Consider the following 21,479-nt stretch of genomic DNA (forward strand, 5'->3'; position numbering starts at 1 on the left):
GATATGAGGCACAAAAATGTAGGCCTGAACTTGAAAATCAAGTGGATTGCTTTTGTGTCTCTTAAAATCATCACCAAATGATAAGAAAACACAGTATTTGGGAAATATCCAGCTCAAAATACTTTGCTGCTCTAAATTTACTGAGTTTTTTCCCTCTTGAATATTTGTATGTTGATATTTTGAGATTGTCAATCAGCAATAACTGAAAGGTGAATGTTTTTTTAAATGGTATTGGAACATCTATATGTTGCAGCTTAAGACTTCTAAGCAGTTTTCAGCAGGTTAATTCCACTTTATTCTCATTCTCTCCGGACCTTCATAGCCATATGCACTTGTATAAAATAAGCAGAAATGTAGTGACTGTAAGCTGAGATCGTGATATAAAAGGTAAGAGATTTTATTTTCAGCTTAAAGAATATTTTTATTGCTTTTTTTCTAAAAATCTCATATACCTGTGACAATCTTGTATATGGCACGTTTTTATTATGTCTTGTTAACTCAAGTGTTTAAAGAGGTCTGAATCCCAAGTTTGTGTTTCTCAAGGCCAATTCAAATACTCCAGTTTCAGTTAAAAAAGAAAATATCACCTAACACTTAAGAAATTGTTTGGTTTTATCAACAGACTGTTCTCCTTCAAATATTTTTCATCTGTGTAGCATAAAAAGCTAAGTTGATAACTGCTGTGTCAGGCACTGCATTCCTTGCATCCCTGTGGATACACTTGGGTAGGTACCAAAGCCAGGCCATGGCCTGCTCTGAATGCCACACCTTGGTTCTGGCTATGTGGGATGGGTAACACTAATAACGAGAGAAATTATTTCCCTAAACTATTAAAGCTAAACTCCAAACGAGGAATGAGCAACTTTGATGATATAGCAGTTAAAATCTGCAGAGATCAAATTACATTAGGCCAGATTAATTCAGGAAGCAGCCAGGTTTGCTTCCCTCCTGTGGGTGCAGTGCAGGACAGGAGGGCAGGCAGGCAGGGATTTATCTCTGCGTGAATCATTTGCTTAGCTGTGGTTTTCTACAGCTGGAAATTAGGATACAGCCATCCATAAATAATTGTTTTCAGTTCTGTAGTAAATGTTTTAGCGATATTTTACTTAAATTAAAATGGGTTTGGATTATGACCTATTGGTGCACATGATATGTGTAGTTTTAAAATACTATTTTTTTATTTGTCTTTTAAACCTTGCGTTATGCAAAGTTGCATAGTACAGTACTCCAGAAGTGCAGTACTTGCAGTACTTGAAGTTGCTGGAAACAACTCTTTTTATATAAAAATAGTTAAAAAACAAAAAAGCAAAAGGGAGCAAGCTGATGATGATGTATTAGCATTTTAGGGTCTCAATTCAGAGATGAAAACATGAACAACCCCTAACTGGTAACAGTTGACACTGGTGTCAAGCAGAAAACCACTTGGTACAGAATATGTAGTGGTGTATCAAGCCCAAGGTCTGCATCAAAATATTAACAGCAAATATAAACCATATTTGATTTTAATATTGAATCATCAAATTCACTAAGTAACTGCATGTATAGGTTATCCATTCTTTAGGATATTTCTGGATATAATTCATAGGCTGGTAGGAGAAAAAGAGTTGTTCAATAGTGTCAGCTTTGCTCCTGTGAGCAGGAACTTGCCCCTGGGAAATGAACTGAGGAACTGTTCCAGGGGCTGGCCCTGGAAGCACATAATCCTTCCATGATATTTGCAGGACAACTGATGAGCAATCAGAACGTCCTTGCTGTTCAGGGGGCAGGTTTCCATCTGCTGTTATCTTCAAGGTGCAAACTCAGGGCTGGATCTGCAGCTCACCTACAGTTCAGTCCTTTTTTGAGCCTGGCAGGCCCAGCAGTGCTGATCCTGGAGCAGCAGGCTGCTCTGCTCCTTCAGATTGGATTTTATATGCATTAAGGTGCATTATAATGAACTTCTCCTGAATATTCCTTTCCTAAGCTTAACTGCTGTCAGCCTGACAAGCGCTGTCCACATCAAGGACTGCTAAAAAACATCTTGCTGACTCTCATTTGATCTGCTTCTTTGTGGACTGTGCTTGGCAGCTTAATCCATCTGTATTTCTTTCCATCAGAATTGCTTTAACTGTGAATTTCGGTATTTTTCTGTCATCGCTCTTTTAACTCTTAAAATCCTAAGCTTTCCACTCTCCTGCTGTTTTTTTTAAATTCTCAACTTCGTTGGATCTTTTTTCTCTAGATTTGTCTAATACCCTGCTGTTTGTAATGCAGTATAGCATTGCAGTACTTATGTGTGAGATGGCCCCTTGCCTTTACTGCTTCCCTTTTCAGTACGAGAGAACCATTTTCCGTACTTAAGACTCCTAAATCCTGGGTTCTGCAGCCACTTGGAATCAGAGGTAAGACCCTAAGGTACAAAATTGCCTGGGAACCCCTCTCATTGATGTGGAACTTGAGCAAAATAGCCCCATGTATTGAAGGGTCACAGAGTAGGCTCTGAAGTGCCTGATGTACTGGTGTTTGAGAGAGCAGCCAATTCTATCAGTAGGTTTTAGCCTAGTATCAGGCTATTATCTGATGAGTAATTTGGGTAACATCTGCTTCATCAATGTTGTGGCAAGCACTGTTTTGCTAAGGCAGAACTAGAAACTCATTTCTTCTGCATAATACTTGTAGGTTTCCTTTTAAAAGCCTCCTCACAGGAGCTTGGTCTGAATTGCCTTTTCTGTGAGGTTGGAGGTCTGTGTTACAGCTGAGCTTTGTATTTCTGCATGTACCCAAGAGCCAAACATGTAAACCTGGTTCCGTATGCTCTGTGCAGCTGCCAGTAGTGTTACCAATTCTGTAGTATCTTTTCCGTGAAGTAGAAATGGTATTTTACAGTTTGAATTTCTGGTTCATGGAAAGAATTCTGAAAAAGTTCCTTTCAATTAGTACATCTATAAATAGGAGACATGGGAAAGTCTCTGCCTATACACTACCCACCTTAATGCTAGTTTTAGCTAACCAGATGATCATGTGTATTTTGGGAGATGGTGTCTGGCACTTAAAGGATTAAAAGCCAGAGATTTACAATAAAGAATTGACCTGTTTAATGTGTTCTCTATACTGGAAATGAATGGCATTACCATTGACTTTGGAATAACATCTGTGAGCTTTAGGGGTCTGCTTCAGTCCTACTTTGCCAGCCACATGAAATTCCTCCAGGCATGCTCTACCTAGAGAAGGGTTTAGAGTAACCAGGCTGGTTTGGAGGGCTTGGCTAGCTCAAAGCATGATATACGGTGCTTCCTGCCATCGTGTTCTCTCTCTGCCAGTGCTTGCTGTCTTCCTTAAGCACATATTCAGGAGCTGGAACACCATGACCTTATTCCTGGGCGTTACGCCAGTTGGATGGAGGGAGGCCAGCCTATGCTCCTGAAGGGAATGTGTAACACGAGGCCTCGGTTGCCCAAGCAATTTCTGTTGGACACAGTGCATAATCCAACCCTCACAAAGGCAATTTAGTACCTGGGTAGGTGGTTCCTAATCTGTCTAATTTGCTGTCGTGTAGCCAGTGTGAGCTAATTAGATGATTCGGCAATTGTCATGGCTCCTCACTTAATGTGCTGTAAATGCTGCTGCCACGATTTTCACTGCTAATACCTTTGCTTCTGTGAATTCTGTCCTCCTGCCCTGCCTTTTCTGATCATCTTCTAGCATCCCAGTAACTGATTCTCTCAAATTATGAAATTGTTACATATAAGTGTCTAAATTCTTAGAAACTTTTAATCAGACTGTGAAGCACTTCAGAGAAACTAGTTTTCCTACAAATATTTCAACTTATTCATATGCCAGAGGACTATTTCTACTCATTAACAAAGATCTGAAAACTGCTCCAGTATCTCTGATCTCTGGAGACGAGGATTCTTTCTTTGAAAACACTTGCCTTCTGGTAGGAAAAAAAGATTTAAAGTGTGTCTTAATAAAAGACTGTACCCTCAAGCCCCTGAAAGAACTTAATTGGGGAAAAGTGCACAAATCTAAAATTATTTTGAGGCTTTTGCTTTCATTGAGCTATTGAGAATAATTTCCCTGACAACAAGTTCCTCAGATTATTAGGATGTAGAAAATGCAGGAGGAGGGGCACGAAGATTTTTCAAGTAGTCTAGGAAAAAAATCTCCTGTTTGTTGGCTGTTCAGCTATGGGACATCATTCCCTTGTCACTTCTTTATCTCCAAGACAGCAATAAATGTGAGCAGCTTTAACATACCATCTCTGATCCAGTCCCGGGAATGTCCCTTGGAGAGTGAGCCTGGCAGTCCCTGTCTTTTCTGCCACCAATTCCCTGAAATAAAGTTCCTTGCTTCATTTGTAATTATGCATCTGTACTTCTGAGCCAGTCTAGAGGTGGGATTGCTGAATATCCCTCCAGATCAGTATAAACAACAAGACAGTATTTCAGTCTTTACTCAGACAAAATTGCAAGTTTCCTTCTGCCTCTTGTGCTTGGTGTGCCAAGATATGCTCACTTGGTATTAGAACTTCTTGCCTTTAGCTAAATTCTCTCTAAGACAGTTGCCTGTTACTTAATGAAGGGAAAACTATGTCTCAGCCTCACTGAGTTCCAAGTCACAAAGCAGCTTACAAAAACAGCTCCTGTTTCCGGTGGCTCTGGGAAACAGCACAGGAGCTCTGCTGCTGTGGATTCCTTTGGATACATGATGAGATGTGTATACGTGAAATTCAGATTGTTGTTCTCAGTCATGAAGCTGACTAAGACCTCCCATCTCTGGCATCAAAAGAATGAAAATGAGCTCTGTGCTGTGCACACTGAGGAGCTCTGTTAGGAATGGCTGTTCTGTCTCAAAATACAGTAACTCAGCTCAAATGTTCAGCACACAGACCCTCTTGGGCTTCCTGCTGAATAACCCAGTGAAAAATGAGATATTTTATTGACTTGTTTAAAGCAAAGCAAAGAGACAGTGCAGCTGAATCCACTGTCTTAGTACAGGAGACAGCTTGTCTAACAGCTCGTTGGTTTCATTCCACTGGAAGTGGAAATTCTGCCTAAGTCATTTTAGAGCACTTCACCAGAGAAACCCAGCACTGAAGTCCTGTGCCTATGGACCACGGCAGCAGTTTCACATGCACTTTCTTTTGAACATAAACCATTTAAGTTAGTGGTTAAGTATTTGGCATTAAAAGAATTGTCATCACTAAACTGTTTTATTACTTAACCCCAGAGTTATGTCTCCTTAGCTTTATTTGTGTCATCTGAATCCATACCTATTTATGTCCAGGTATTCTGGTGCTTCCTTTTTCTGCTCATAGAAATGGGACTGATTCGCTTGTTGTTTGTAACTGATATGTGACGTAATACAAAAGCACAAGTAGGACACATCTGCCTGTTCCTCTGTCTACTGCTCTCTGGGGTTTCCCAGGAGAAACGGAGCTCTTCCTGCCAGACCCGTCTGATGCTGTGTAGGCAAGGCAGTGCTTTACTGTGAGTTAGGTAAGAGTAAAGTTCATCAGACAGTAAGGTTTAAATTCAGTAAAGTGGGTTTTTTTCTCCAGTTCCTGAGATTGCATGAAACATTCAGACAACATTGTTTACCTATGAGGAGTATTTATGAGGAGCTGAATGTCCAAAAGTGGTGTGTGGAGATGTGCAGTTCTAAAGCATATCTCTTATTTTGGATGTTGTTTTATCTTGTATTTGGTGCCTTAACTCTACAATTTAAGGTCATATATACTGTACCACAGGTAGTTTAGTAGTTAAGTGTACTTGAAAAGAACCCATCAAGCCTAGTCTATAGAGACACTTGTACAGACTAAAGCCTTCTCAGGGGGAGAGTACTCTTCCTTATTTAATTAAAAATCCACCAGTAAGTGAGAGTTGTAAGAATGTAAAGAGCATATAAAAATTTTAACTGTAGAGACTGAATTTATCTGAGACTGAATTTATCTAATTTCTAACTTCAAAAGTTTGGGGCAGTAAGATAATTAAAGCTGCAGTCTCTTCTATGCTGTGTAAGTAAACAACTTCAAAATGTTTTCTCACCAGCCAGAACTACATGTTTGTGAAAACCTCTGGACTGTTATCTCTAGTAGAACAAATAACAATTTTAGAAGGCATTAATTGAATGTAACTGGCTATCCTTCATTGGTTAATATAAGAGAGTTGGAATGAGTAAGAGCTGCAGTTAATTTTTAATTAATTAAACTAAAGCCTCATTCATACCTCTTACCAGGATCTAGCAGCACCAGTTGTCTTATGCTGCTTTGCAGTTCATGAGGTGTAGTGCAGCATCAGCTTGAACAGATTTCTGACCGCGTCTAATCCTGGTAGAATGCACTGAGGGGAGAGAGAGAGAAAAGGTAACAATGGAAGTAGAATGTCCTTCTCCAGTTTTAGAGGTAGAGCACCATGGATAGGAAGTTGGAGGGAAAGTTGCACTGCCTTTTCGAAGTCCATTAAGAGAGTCTGTGGTAAAACCAGGAGGTTTATGTGTGCTGGGAAAAGCCAGCAGCCTTGTGTACTATGAGCAGGGGGAGATGGAATTGCTTTTCCAATAGTTAGTGAGAAATTAGGTAAGAGGTTTAAGGTAGCCATACTGCAGGCTAAAAGCTGCTAATGATGTTGCTACAGGAGATTAATTTCTTTTTTGTGTTCAGTAAACAAGTCCAGGATTGCAGGTTTTCCAGAGGAGGAACGTGAGAAATCCAATGGCCAAATTTGTTTCCTGATGCAGCCCTACCCAAAACTGGGAGACAGTTCCAGGTGGTAGACAGAGCATGCAAAAGAATTTTGGGAGGGAAAGGAATAATAGTAATTTCCTCAGAAGGAATACTAGTTAGTTATTTCTGCAATGCCCACAGTATTCTAGACAAGCTGCCTTTACACAGAGGAGCATGGCAACAAGGGGAAGTAGATACTGCTCCCACAATGACCTGTGTAATGTACACATTTCAAGTCACCAATATTGGTGTAACTCGTTATGACAAAGTAGGTTCATCTTACCAGCGAAGTGTATTTTGACATTCTATCCACTTCTATTTTTTAAGCAAAAGGGGAGTTAATCATAGCACTCATCTGTTTCAAGGGAGTAGAGCAGAAGGTAAGTTTTAACTTCATACTTCAAAGCTGCTATGAATAGATTAACAGTATTCCATGGAAACAACCTGATGTACTTCTTTATTTTCTTTGAGCTTCATTTCTGTATTCTTGCAAAAGCACAAGCTTGCATAAGCGTAATCAATAAAAAGTTACTCAGGGTACTGCATCATCTCAGCAGTGGACACTAACTGCATCTTAAGTCAACAGGCACACATAAATCAAGCTTAATTAAGAGGAACAGGACATCTTGGCAAGTTTAGCTTTACTGCTGGCACTGCTACAATTTAATGATCTATGCATACCGAAATGTGTGTATTGTTGCACTCCCAACAGAATGTGAGTCCTGTAAGGGTGTCCTGTAAAGTAACAAAGTCAGGGTAGGAGAGACAGTATTTATTCTTCTGTCATTATTTTCACAAAGAACTGTTTCTAAGCAGATGGAAGGTCATTCTGCTCAAAGGAGAATAATGATGGGCTAGAGAACGGCATTCAGAGCAGTACAGCTTTTGAAAAGTTAGTGATCCTAAGAATTTTAAAAATTCTGATTTGCAGTACAGATTCTTTCCTGTGTTTTTAAATTCATATCACTGTTTCCCTGCTCAAAATAACAGGATAAAGACAGTGCAGTTTTCTAATAACATCTATTGCATGGAAATATGCATACACTGGAAGAAAAGGGAGGCTGTACTGCAGAGAGCATATTCAACTACAGAGCCATTCTCTGGGCAATGCTGAATAATTTAGGAGTGGGTAACCATGACTTCAGGGACAACATGACACAGAGCAGATGGTTAAAAAAATCACAGAAAAAAGCATCTAAGCTTTGTCCAGTCATACATTTATTCCTCCCTGCAGAAGGGGACAGGTACATTCATACATGCATAATGAATTATCTGTCAGGCACTGCAGAGGTCCTTAAGGACAAATGTTTTGGAACCAGTCTTCTTTTGGACAGAAAAAGGAGGAAGTTGACTCTGTCTTCCAGTTCCAAGGTGCACTGTCTTATTTCTCATCCTAACCCTAAGTCAATATTTATTGATCAAACTGACTAAGCTTTTTAGGCCGACCAGCTCTCTACGAAGCAATTCTGTTCTCTTGAGCCTCTGCAGGGGCCAGTAACTGGTGCTTAACTACTGCTTCTGCTCCGGAATGTCACCCGTCCTCCAGCTGCCCCAGAGCCAGGCTGGGACACTTGCACTTCTCAGAGAGCAACACTGCTGGGGGTGGGGCTCTCCAAAGCACTGAAGTACTACAGCAGAGCAAGTCCCAGTGGGCTGTATGCTTTTTAAAGTCCTGTCCAGTTCTTAGTGACAAAGTTGAGCATGAAACCTGTACTGCCACATGTACCACCAGCCCCTTGCTGAGAAGGGCATTGATGGCAAGCAGTTTCAGAAGTGGAGATTTTGAGGAAAGGCTGGTGTTTTCCAAGGCCAACTCATAGGCTTTTTTTAAATGGTTGAATTTCCACCCACCAAAAATCACCATCAGTCCAATCAATTTAAATTGCTGCTAATTTGGGCTGAAATAACACCTTTGTGTAACCCAAACCACATCCATCCATGCGTCTAAAGAATTCCTAAGCAAAGACTCCTCAGGAGGGAGAGCCCTTCTGATAGGAAATCTGGCAGTGCAGTATGATGTGACTTTTCTGATGATAATTACCTCTCCAAGATAAGGAAAAGACAGAGGCAGTGCTTTGGGGCAGTGTTTCATGCTCAGCAAATTAGTAGAGGGAAGGAACGCAATTCTATAAATCACTTGTACTGTATTTGTTTCTAGACTTGAATGAATTTCACTCTTCCTTTGTGAGTCAGCATATTAAACGTTAAAGAAAAGGTCTATTTTTCTAAATCTCTTTCACCAATAGAGGTCTGACCTGCAGCCAAGAGATGGATTTATTTATCCACAGAGGATGGAGTGTTTATTTTTAAACTAAGATTGGATATGGCATTGAATAAAAAGAAGTATGACCTTTAAACTATCTAAACCTTAAATACTATGAACGAATTCCACAAATGAGTAATATGGTGGACAATTCCATCTTTCTTTGCAATAAATCTCTCTCAAAAGAAGTTACCCAGAATTAAACTTCCAAATGAAGTACAAGAGATCCTTGTGGTCTAATTACAGACTACTTTCAAAATACTTCAGTTTTCTCCCAATTTGTAATCAGTAGAGAACAATGATGACTGAACTATTCCCAACTATAAATAAACCAATTTCAAATAAAGTAATTTGGCAACAACCATGGCTATTTATAGCACTAAAAATGTAATTTGAACATTTCGAATTTTCTTAATTTGGTAGCAGTTGAGTGGGAAGAAAAATAACTGCACAGTGAATTTTAAATTGAGCTCTATCTGCTCACTAGCCAAAAAAGCCTGCAAATGTAAAGGGAACGCTCTTTGTACCTTCAGTTGCTTCCTCCCGTGCTGCTGTACCCTGTACACTTGGCTTCATTTGGCTTCTGTGCTGTGGTTTGTATGCCAGCCACTGTTACTGACTGTACACAACACGATCTGCACTGTAATCTCGGGTCATTTCCACTGGTTGTAACCCAATGCTACAGACTTCTCTGTATATAAAACCGGAACCATGTCCCATTTGCTTCCAATAGCTCCAATAAAGACTTATCTCTGTAAACAGGAATTATGGCCTAGTGATTGTTGGGGGGGGGCGTTCGTTAACAGTGAGCAAACTGCTTTCAAGGGGTTTCTGAAGCCTGGGAAGCCAAACCACAGAGGTCCATTCTGCCTGAGTCAGGTAACTCGCTCAGCAGAAAGGAGAGACAGGCTTCCGATGGCTGCAGTGTTAGCAGAGATGACCTGGAGATGCAAACATAAAGCACGTTTATGGTGGAACAAGCAGAATGCATTCCTTCACAGAGGTGAAAGTGAATAGAGCATTACAGGATTGCAACTGGCACGGGTTGCTGCACACAAGTACCTCTGGGGGTTTGCCTTGGAAGCAGTACCGGAAAAGCCCAGAGAAGGCCATGATGAGATCAGACAGGAAGGCAAGTTTCACTCCAAAAAGAAATCTGAACAATTCCTAGTATTTAGCTACTTAGAAAAACTGGATGTTTATTTTCTTAAAAGATAAAGTACATATAAAGAACAAGGAAGGTTCTCTCAAACTTCTCTCCACCCATCTCATTTCACTGTATTTCTTAAACATTAAATTCTTGTGGTCCCAGTTTGTCCTCTGAGGTCCAAAGCAAATCCAAGCAATTTCCTTCTCCGGAGCCACTGAGGGCAGGAGTTGGGGATACATGACAATTGTGTGGCTGGTGTTGTTTGCTTGAGGTTGCAACTCATGGTAAGATTTACTGGAATATACACATATGTCCAGTTGCCTGGAGTTACAGAACCCAGCTTTACTCTAGAAGAGAAGTCAGTGAACATATAGGCTTATTTTTCTTAGAAGTGCTTTTCTGGTCTTGAAATGCTGAAGTGAAGTCTGAGTGCAGAGGTCATTAATCAAATTCAGAGGAGATCAGACTTGAGAAGGGATTAAAAACTGTTATGAGCTGACTTAACTGAGACTGCTCTTAATGAAATGAGATACATGAAATCCCACAACTTAGAATGTATGATAACTGGACCAGGACTTGGCTTGAGACTTTTGCCCTCAACAGGTCAGTGTGCAGCCAGCTCAGTCTGCTGGTGTACTGCAAACAAGTCAGTTATGCACAAAGAGCTACTCAGGGACAACTGTACCAAACCAAACTAAACTACACGTCACTCAAAATTCGGAGCTGTATCAAATATTTTACAAGTAAGATCCACAAGGAACTGAACAGAGTCACTTAAGAAAACATCGGTAACACCTGACTGAAACTGAAGTCAGTCTTACCTACTGTATTAGCATAACGCCTGTCTGTGCTCATGCCTGATGTTAGCTGGCTCACTAAGAGGTCATTCCGAAAGCTCCCTCGGGATTATCATCTCGGAAGTGCTGAGAAGACTGAAAGCTCTTTGGCAGCAGCCTGGCAACTGCTGGTCAGTGACAGCTCAAAGCGAGCTGGGCCCACTCCAGGAGCTGGCGGGCATTCTGTGGCCTCACAGGAATGGGAGAGGGGCACATATGGGAGTGAGACAAGGGAGAAGCCACACAATACTTACTGGGCCTAGACTGATAAAGGAGGCTGGCACATCCTTCTTTCTTCACCGTGAAAATGCCTGGCATCTCCTACTCAGTTTTACTCCTGTCCTGCTGTAGCTACGGTAACTTTGCCCAGGCAATTACAGAGTATCTTGGTTGGAAGAACAAGGAAGCCCCTCCCCCCCCATCCTTGCCCCACTCCCTGCAAACCAACAAATACCCAAGTCCATCTACTTTTTCTCGGCAACCTCTCACTATGAATCTGCAGCAGAATGCACACAGTGAAATCTGTAGCAGAAAGCCCCTTCATTTCTGGCCCTCCCCAACACTGCTTGCCTGCCCCATCCCCTGCTGGCACAGCACTGAAGGGATCCATGCAGAAGGAACCACCTGCTTAACAAGCAAGATGTCCAGTTTATCTTGCTGCAATCAGCATCACCTTGGACAAGTGTATTTGATTACAGAGGAAGCAGGGAAAAATATTGATTGACTGATGTCCAAGCAACAAACAAGCCAGTCTGTAACTTCCATGTGCAAAGAAGTGCTGCATCTATAAACCTGCCCAGAACAGCACCCCTCTCTCTTTCTGCAAGAAGTGTCACCTCATTTAATTGCTCACAACATAATGCTGACTTTGGTGGTTTGCTGCAGGGTTGAGTTCCAGCAAGTCAGCTAGAAAGAGTTTTTCCCATTTGCTAAGCTGTAAATTATCCTTCTCTTTTGTGACCCCAATCCTTGGTACAATCAACTGAAAGAAACTGGAGCTGCCACTGCTTTCAGGGTCCTGAATTCATCTTCACTTTCGGCTACACGTTCCAGCATATTTATTTGTAAAGCTGTAAAAAGCCTGTGTGTACTCTTGTTACAGTTACAACAAAAGGCCCTTTCTTGCTCCGGGCACGAACATGGGGAAAAATCCTTAAAAGGCCTTTAGATCCCAAAAAAAGGTCACATACCCTGCACGAATAACACTTCCCTCTTCCCCTTTGCTTAGGTGCTGGCACACACCAAAGGTAGGATTTCCTGTCTGCAATAAAGGCAGGCTCAGCTCTCTCTTGGTTCTGATTCATTAAAAGGGGCCTTTTTTTAAATCTGGGTAACTTTGGATTACAGTAGAAGAGGGAAGGCTAAACTAGGGCAAGATGACAAAATACAGCTCAGTAAATCCAATTATGTTGCCCTGCAAAGAAAGCAGTTCCACACAAACTCCTATACAGCCAATACTGCAAGTCTTGAGGTAGCCACAGGACTCCTGCATCCAGCACAAAGCAAGCATGTGGACAGGGGTTTGAGCTGCTCAGGCCAATTATCCTGGGCTTAACGAACTGTGTGGTTTTGAGAAAGATGCTGTTACATGTAGAAGACAAGTAACTTCTTCTGTCTGTACATACTACTACTCTCACTGAGATCAAATGAATGAAAACTTGAACGGAATTTAGAACTTTCCAGTTACAGTAATTACTGGCCTCCTCACTCTGTCCTAACCATGGGAATGCATAGCACCTGTAACTTGTAAAGACATTCAGAGTTCAGGCTATTCCTGTAATGCTGAGGCTGGGGGCACACCAGGAGTTTGCTGTTCATGTCTACAAGCAGCAGCCATGTCATCCATAATTCACAGCAGTCTGGCACAAGCTCCCACAGCCCCTCTGGCTGCAGGTTTGCATCGTACCACACAAAGACCACCTCAGGGAGACGCACAGTCGTCATCGTGCAGAAACACCATCCCTTCCCATCCATGCTAGACAAAATCTTGTTCCTCAAGTGATTCCCTGTGGTATTATGCAGCAGTCCTGCCAGGCCCTGAGTAGGTGGAGAGCTCAGATACATGTTGCTCTGCAAGCAGCCAGCCTTCATCCTCCTCCTCTTTCCCACCCGTTCTCTCTGGTGCACCAGTGTTAATTACCATCAAACCACTTCTTTAAGCTAGCATAGCCTCCAGGACACAGAAGGCTTAAATCACTCCCCTGTTTTCCTGGCAGCCAAGACTTGTGCCAAAACCACAGTGGTTTGCTGTTGTGTTCTTAAAAGAACTGATAAACCCCTTTTGTTTATGCAGTGACAGCTGACAGTGGCACAGCACTTTCATCTCAGCGAGTCCTTTACTACCTTTTCTCAGGCACAGCAATTGAATAAAATCTGCACAGCAGTTTTCTTTTCCCTGCGTGGCATAAACTGACCAGCCAGATCAGAAAACTGCATCAGGGGTCATTCCAGTGTCCCCTCCCAAATGACATTTACAGATGTGGCTCCAACGCCCTCCTTTCCCCCATCACACTGCCAGCTCTGTGCATGAACAGACGCTCCCAGCAGGGAGTTTAAACACAGAGCTTGGATGTTTTCATGGCACACACTAACTGTGCTCAGCATGAGGAGGGCTTCTGCTCAGAGCTGGCAGCCTGCAAGTCTCATCTCTTCTGCACCTTCTGGAGCCTCAGAGCCCAGTGTGGCTGCGATTCCATCTTAAGCACTGCAGCCCCTTCCTAAAAATCATGACTTGTGTCACACAAGCTGTTGATCAAGGCGGACCTCTGCAACTCCATAAGGGAACCAGCCTGCTCACTGCCATAAAACATCCTCCACTTGGACTCCTGATCCCCTCCAGTGACCGCCATGTTAAGCCACACACCAAGGGCCCTTCAGGTGAGATGATGAGAGACAAAGTCATGCCACCTTCAGCTGTAACTCAAGCTACTAAAGCTGCTAAAAAATACTTTTGCCCTAACATTTTAACCAATACACATTTTAAGTTTTTTGTATTCTGAAAAACTTGTGATAAACTTTTGCTACAAAGTTTGCTACATCTCCTATCTCAACCATTAATAGTAAGCAAAGGACAAGAACTATTTACCAGTACTTTAAGTCAAGTTCAAGGTGTATTAGAAACACATCCCATAGATTTACTTCCGAGACACTTCAATTTTACTACGGTTCCTCCTAGCAGATCGTTTTTGTACAAGGACATAATACAACTTTCCGATCAGATTTGTAGGAGAACAATATGGAATGTTCTAGTCTTTACGCCGGGTATCATTCACACTGTAGATTTCGAATTTCCTAGAAGGAAATGAGAGTCCACACAGAGCAGAAGTTTTTCCTGAGCACCTAAATCTGCATTTCTGGCTGGATGCTATTTGGCATCCTGACAGATCCTGGCTTTATTAGTTCATTGCTAGAATTACCTAACCACTGAATTTTACGAAAATAGACTTTAGCTCTGTATAACAGGGAGAACATTTAATTCCACATTACAAGATCGTTCAACAAAGATGATTTCTGTAAAGAATCCTGCTATTTAACATTGTTCTTTACAAGTTTTTCAGGGTCCAGGACTTTTACAATGCCATCCGTGGCAATTTCGTTTATGCCAGTTTGGACCAAAAACTGTAGTAAAATTAATTAAAAATACAAGGTATTTCACTAATTGGTTAGCAAACTGCTTCTGCAGTTCTCAGGGGCAAATCAGATAAATTATATTCTTCTCCCATTACTTCTGGAATAGAAATCAGAAAATTCTATTTACAGCAGAGTTTATCCTATGTGTTTGTATGCACTGCATGTATAAACCTATAAGCTACGGCAGTATTTTTTCTACACTCACTAGTTACTACACAGAAATAGCCTCCCTTTAACATCTGTCCAAGCATGAACTCAGTGATTCTAAGATTTATAGAGGTGGATTTATTTTTTCTTATTTGAGGTTTCCATACTCACAGCATTGGAACACTACCAAGATTCACCAGATCCTCTAACAGGCTGGAGCAACCCATGAATTACTTAACCAGCAGCAAGTGGTGTGATTGGCTTCTCATGCAGGTTCTCCACGGGGAGAACAGCCCACGGCAGCCACTCATCACATTATAGATCAAACAGCTCCACTTTATTAGCTCTCACGGCCTATTTCAAAGGTTTCCACCTCAGGAGGCCTCAGCTCAGACCCGCCTGTGACAGGCTGCCATGAACATCACCCACTCTCCTGCTGAAAGGCTGCTGCTGCTGCATGGGAAGAACTCACTGCCTGCCTCAGCCTGAGGGGCCTGGGGGGGTGGCTGCAAGGAGAAAAGAACAGACGAGGCCATTTAAACCGCGTGCAAATTAAGGGAAAACTCTACCTCTTCTCCGCAAGGGCCATTAATGCACTACAAGTTCTGTACAGGTTTTCCCCAAAGTACCATTCATTTCCACCAGTTATTGTCTGGATCTAAAGCTCTGCTGTCCTCCGCTGCCCTGGTGCTCTTCTAACATCCACAGTCTCCGGAAGAGCTCTGCGAGGATCTGCATGGTTCCCTCATGAAGCACAGCACCGCCCCGCCCCGCCCCGCCCCGCCCGGGGGCCACTGCTCCCCTCCAGCCCAGCTCAGCAGTGTGCCCGCGCTCCGCACCTCCTTCCAGCCGGGCAGCCCCGGCCCGAGCCGGGCTTCAAGGCTCCTTCCCCCGGCCCCGCGCCTCGGCTCTCCCAACCCTCACGGCAAACAAAATGGCGGCCCGGCCGCCCTGACGCCCAAAGGCTGCTCCTGCTGCCAATCACCCGCCAGCCTATCAGAGCTCGCCGCGAGCCCCGCGCGCCCCGCCCCCGCGAAAAGCGCGGGAACCGTGAGGGCGCTGAGGCGGCGCCCGGCCGGGTTTTCGGAGCCTGAGGGTCCGGGGTGCTCTTTGACCCCGTCCTCGGCTAAATCCACCTCAGACAGCCCGGTTCTACTTCAGTTAGCTTGGTTCCACTCACCCCCCAGTCAGCAGGAACTGAGACCACCATGAGGAAACACTTGACTTCAATGTTAAACCCAACAAAAATGGCTCCCGAGCAGAGCCCTCCTGCTCGCCTCACAGTTCGAGTTCCCTACCGTGCCTGTGGCCAGATTACCCCGAGGGAAAGCCCTCAGTCCCGGAGTACGCTGTCGTGTTCGTTAGTATGCAGAAAACGCAGCAAAACCAGGGCTGTGTTGCTCAAATGCATTAGGATGTGCAGTGGTAAATTCTAGCAAAATCTGTATGAAGATACCTTGATAGTCTTTGGCAATACAGAAGGAAAAATACTGCACAATACAGTCATGGAAAAAGGAGGAAAAATCGAAAGCAACCCCCTGAGTGTCCAGTGATGGCTCATTTTCAGTATATTTTTTTTATTTAGGAAGGACTCTCAGTTGAGTTCGTGGGTTCACAGGAGCTTCCCTGATCCATCAGGCCTCTGGGCACGAGGCTGGGTGAGCTGCCCGCCTGCAGTGCTGCCCCCGCGCCTGCCGAGGGCTGGAAAACCTCCCTGGATTAAACTCTTATGTTAGGCACCTCCGAAGTGTCTAAAGTTAGGCTGGATGAATGTGAGCCAAGCTGTTGAACAGATGGAGTGAAATCCTCCTCTTGATAACAGGAACTTTATATCACTGCCACAGATAAGAAGGGCAGCTAAAAAAAGTCAGGGAGGTAGTTATATAAATTTCAAGACGGCTTACCAGCAATGCTTAAAGGTAAAACTTTCTGATAGATCCTGAATATCCACTTCCAGCTGCGGACCCTGAGCTGCCAAGAAGTTCTGCAACACAAATGAGATTGTGACACTTGAGCTCCCACACTGAGACCATCGGAACTTAATGATACAGCACAAACACGCAAAGCATTTGGAGCCTGGGGCACAGGAGATTAATCCCAGCATCAGCAGACTGGCACTGAGCTGGAGTTCAGTACTCAAGCCCAGCTGAGGCACATGTGAACAGAAAGGCGATTGACTACCAGAAAATAACCATCTCATTAATGCCCCAAATGCTACCAAACACACTCATTCCTTTTCTCTTACACGGCTGTAAAATACTCGTGCTTAAAGCAGCTTTGACTCAATGTGGTTTTCTACCTTCCTTATTCATAGTTTTGAACATCTGCAAATTTAATTTCCTCATCTTAAAACTGACCTGCTTCCTTGTCTTTCACATGTAATTGTGGTTCAAAAGATGCACATCTCAGCACTGAAGCCATTTTTCTTAATTAGCTGTGGATATTTTAGATGGAGTTGGACGTGAAATACATTGGTAATATTTATTTCCAGGGATCAAAAACCTTCAGGTAGGCATCTAAAATAATCCATGACTGGAAACTGACTATAAAGTGTTTCAGATGAAATGCTGTGAAACAATTATGCATGTTCTGCATCCATCCTAAGAGGGGAGTATATGCTGCATGCAATTTGAAGGTAATGTTTATTTAGAGAGCTGAAGAAATCTGAACAATAAAGCAGCTTTTCCTCTTCCTTTAAGTACCTCATTTTTGGAGGAAAGTACACTATTATACCATTTCCCAGTCCCTTTGAGGAAGACTTTGAGGATGAAGTGTTCTGGGCTTGGGTTGCTTCCTCCTCTCCCCTACTTACCTTTAAACTTTCTCTAAAGGTTGCAATTACTGAGAAACTGCAGAGCTGCCTTACCAAGGGAGCCACCTCTGCAAAGACAAAGAAGTGGAGACCACACACAACCACATAATACAATTCTTTTAAAGCAAAATATGGCTGGAAAAGTGACATCCCAGCAGCCTCCTAGAGCAGGGCTGCTTCCTGAGTCACCTTTGGTTGTTTTGGTGACAAGAATCCATTTGTACTCCTGGCTATCTCTGCAGAACACAGGGCTGGGGAGCAGAGCTGCCCCACAACCCAGTTAGTGCAGCCCTGCAGTCGCACAGCTGAGCCCGTGCTCAGCCACGGCTACAAAACCTTGCTGAAGATGACATGAACCACACTTGACCCCACAGAATTTGTTACTGATGGTGATAAGCAGAGATAGCCTACATTTATTTTGCAGATTCAAGCAGAATTTGGAGGGCCACGGAAAAAAAAAGTTCTAAATTGGACATGTTTGAGAAATACTGAGTCACAAGTTTCAAGCTGCACAAGGTCATTTTTGCAGTTTCTTTTTTCAAAGCAAACCCTAGATTTTATTATATAAAACTAGTGTTGGCAGCACTCAGAACATGCAGTCTTTTTTAGCAAAGCCCTTTGCAGCATGACTATGGTTTCAGTCTTGGAGAAGCCTACAGCTGCTACTGCTTCTACTTTAAGACCAGAATTAGCTTTATATTGCAAAATATTTAATAATTTCCTCTTCAAATGAAATGAAACAACAAAATAGTTATACAATTTTACTAGTTTATATTTCAATTCATAAAGTATACACACTGCAACTATGCTACCACAATGTCCACGCATCTAATATTGATGGAGTTACAGTATTTTTTTTTTTTTTGGTATTAAACAATAGAGATAATGTATGCAGTTAAGGAAAAAAGCTTGGACATAGCATGTTCTATCCGGTAGTTACAGAGTACATTAGCTAGCATTAGTACAGTAAACAAGAAAAAGGTAGAAATACAAAATAAACCAAATATCTTTATATACAAACCAGTGCCTCTTATTGTTACCAGCTTATACTCACACTGCACACAAAATTTATCCACTGATGCAATAGATACTTCAGCATAACACAAACCATTATAAATTAAAAAAATTACAAGGTGCAAAACTCCATTCTACAGCTTTCTGGTGAGAACTCAATACAATCCAAGGAATGAGAACTCCAAGCACTTTTAGCACCTATTAGTGCAACTGCATTGAGCGTGAAAAATGACCTACACCACCTCAGAATGCTACCAGGGAAGCGAGTTGGACAGCTAGAGATGCTCGCAGCTACACTCGCGCTGTGATTTTTGCCTCATGTGTATCTCAGTTTATTGTTTCTTTGTCCCATTCATACTTATGTGCAAAACTAAAACCTGGGAGCTCTGTCTGAGCTCCGCAGAAGGCCTGCTACAGCCGGGTAAAAACAAACAAACAAAAACAAAACAGAAACCTGACAAAACCCAGACAGACTCCATTGAATGTCAGACCATCCACATAATTCGTACTTATCAGCAGTCCTGGTGCTGATTTGGGATTTGAATGCTGTTGATATGTGGATCAAACAATATGACACAAGTGAAACAGAAATTTGCCAACGATTCCGATTATTCTTGTCTAGCACTTTGACAAGTCTCCCAGCCTCCGGTGGCGAATTTGTTTGGCAGTCCATGCCAAAAAAGCCCAGAGTTGCATAGAATTGATTAGTAACAGAAAGAAATGCCAAACACAGAGAGATGGATGCTGCATCTACTAGAACAAAGTGGGGTTGCTCGACAGGAATGCTGAAATCATCCCCATTCATAAAGCAAAACATGTCACCTCCTACTCTCCATTTCCTACCTCTGGGGACTGCTTTCTGGCACTGATGGAGTTCTTGATAAAGTTGTATTTTTTTTTGTTGCATTTTTTCTTTTTCTTTTTTTTTTTTTTACTTTGTTAGTGACACTTTTCCTTTCAAATAAAATATTAAAAAAGGTTATAACTGTAAAAAAACCTATCATATGTAAACTTAACAATTAGGGTTTGGTAAGTTCTCGTACCTAGTCTGTGAAAAGCCTCCAGCCAGACGCAGAATGGAGTGTTTCTCTGAAGAGCTTCAATCTAGCTACATCACCTGTTAAATATCAGTAGTATGAACATCCCATGTCTAGCAATAAAACCTCTCTTGTGTTTCCATCCTCTTTATCACTGACCTATTGAAATCCTGACATGCTGTGTTTCTATTATATTTACATTCTGGTCCTCTCACATCACAGAATTAAACATCTGGCCAAGGAAGGCAACAAAAGGTGTTGTGTTAAGAAGGTGTGTTTGACAGAACTGCTTTTCAACAAGTCTCTTTTCCTTGGACTCCAGTCACTGTTTTTATAGAGCTTATTGTTCTGTTGAACCACGTTTTCTTTGCAGCTTGTACTTCATTCAGGGCCAGACCCAAATGGTGCTCCAAATCCTGCAAACAGAAGAGTAATTTCATTATTTTGTTATGTATTCACAACACAAGGTTGTAGGAGTTAAACCCAGAAGGCTTCAGAACATCTACAAACTCTTGGCCACTTTGTAAGTTAAACAAATCTTACATAAATTAGAAGCAGTACAACAAGCTGACAAAGAAAAAAAAAAAAAAGCTTTGAAAAGCAAAATAAGACTTGTGTCATTGCCCTTAGTGAAACATTCCACTTTCTTCAGTATATCCAAACTCTTTCATTCTCTCCCATCTGAGGAGGAGCTATTCCCACAGGAAGTGGACTTTCTACAAACTAATTTTTACCCTTCTGTGAACGAGCAGCACTGACATATCAGTTTTAGGCTAAAAGCACAGTGTTGTCATATTTTACAGAAATACCTCAAGTACCTGGAGTGCTTTGCAATCATGTTTTAAGAAACATGTCTAACATTTGTCAATGTTACTTCTTCATTTAGTACTGATTGTGAGATAAAGACATGCATGATTCAGTACTCTTGGGCTCCTTCCAAGCAGTTGCAGGAGATCAGGCAGCCAGCACTGCACTGCAGACAGGCAGATGTCTGGAAGCTGTAGTGGCTGCTAAATACAGTTCATGCAATTTCAATTAAATCGTCTGCATACAGCAAGTTTCAGACACAGTGTTTGGTTAAATAACCCATGCAGGAAATAGCAGGTTATAGTTTCAACCAACAGGATCTGTTCCAATCCCTCTACAACTCACACACACATTTTTCTAGGAATGCAGACATGCTGCACAGACTACAAAACAAACCTCCAGAGCATTACCTGTATTTTACATTCCGCCTCCACAAGCTGCAGCTTGGTCTGGGCCAGCTCAAGCTCCATTTCCCTCAGCTGATTTTTCAGTGTTTCCTTCTCCTCATCCGTGTCCTCGTCTGAACCATCCTTAGCAGTGCTGGCAACCTTCACACGGCCTTCCTTATTGAAGAACTCACGGCAGTGCTCGCAGTCATCCACCTTTTGCTAAAGTAAACACCTGGCTGTGAGCGAAGTGCTGGGGCTATGATCAAAGCCTGTCCTGCCTCTGCTCTGGAAGAGCAGCCCAACACCAGAGGAACCACTAATGGGAACCTTTGGGGAGGCACAGCCAAGCAGGAACTCTTGCCATCCCCAGACTCACGGCTTTGGAAACACCCCTGTGTTGTTTTGCTACAATAATGGGCTCTATCCCTCCCCCCTGTTACTTTAAGGTAAAAGACAGTCAGAGAATCTCTTCCAGAAAAAAAAGACCCCTCAAAGAAACCCCAGCATCGAGATTAGCATGTAACCATTATAGCATGAGAGGGCCCACAGTTACTCACCTTTTCTCCCAGGTCTCCCCCTTATAATCTTCTCTTTTATCTACAGGGACTCTCAGCCACCATTTTAGTAAGGAAATAAATTGTGTGTTTGCTGCTCTGATTTTGCTTAGAGATTGAAACATTGTAGACTGTGG

The 21,479-nt window shown here is 42.4% G+C and overlaps 2 protein-coding genes across 4 annotated transcripts in view; one reads left to right on the forward strand and one right to left on the reverse strand.

The window, feature by feature from the left end:
* The window catches only part of LOC125336690 (spermatid perinuclear RNA binding protein), a 60,081-nt gene extending 50,350 nt beyond the window's left edge, over positions 1-9,731 (forward strand). Inside the window, exons 18-19 of one of the 2 annotated variants that reach the window (XM_048325615.1) lie at positions 323-387; positions 2,314-9,731. In XM_048325615.1, coding sequence (XP_048181572.1) covers positions 323-345 — 23 coding nt within the window. In that variant the 3' untranslated portion in view covers positions 346-387; positions 2,314-9,731. Of the gene's footprint in view, positions 1-322 lie in introns of both variants that reach the window. The other variant, XM_048325614.1, reaches the window with a different exon arrangement.
* An 8,558-nt stretch (positions 9,732-18,289) lies between these two features.
* Positions 18,290-21,479, reverse strand: part of RABGAP1 (RAB GTPase activating protein 1) — a 62,918-nt gene continuing 59,728 nt past the window's right edge. For both annotated transcript variants that reach the window (XM_048325604.1, XM_048325605.1), the window contains 2 exons: positions 20,810-21,007; positions 18,290-20,008 (listed from right to left, as the gene is read on the reverse strand). In XM_048325604.1, the coding sequence (XP_048181561.1) occupies positions 19,886-20,008; positions 20,810-21,007 (321 nt within the window). In that variant the 3' untranslated portion in view covers positions 18,290-19,885. The remainder of the gene's footprint in view (positions 20,009-20,809; positions 21,008-21,479) is intronic.

The sequence above is a fragment of the Corvus hawaiiensis genome, chromosome 21 (genome assembly GCF_020740725.1).
Source record: "Corvus hawaiiensis isolate bCorHaw1 chromosome 21, bCorHaw1.pri.cur, whole genome shotgun sequence".
Taxonomy (NCBI): Eukaryota; Metazoa; Chordata; class Aves; order Passeriformes; family Corvidae; genus Corvus; species Corvus hawaiiensis.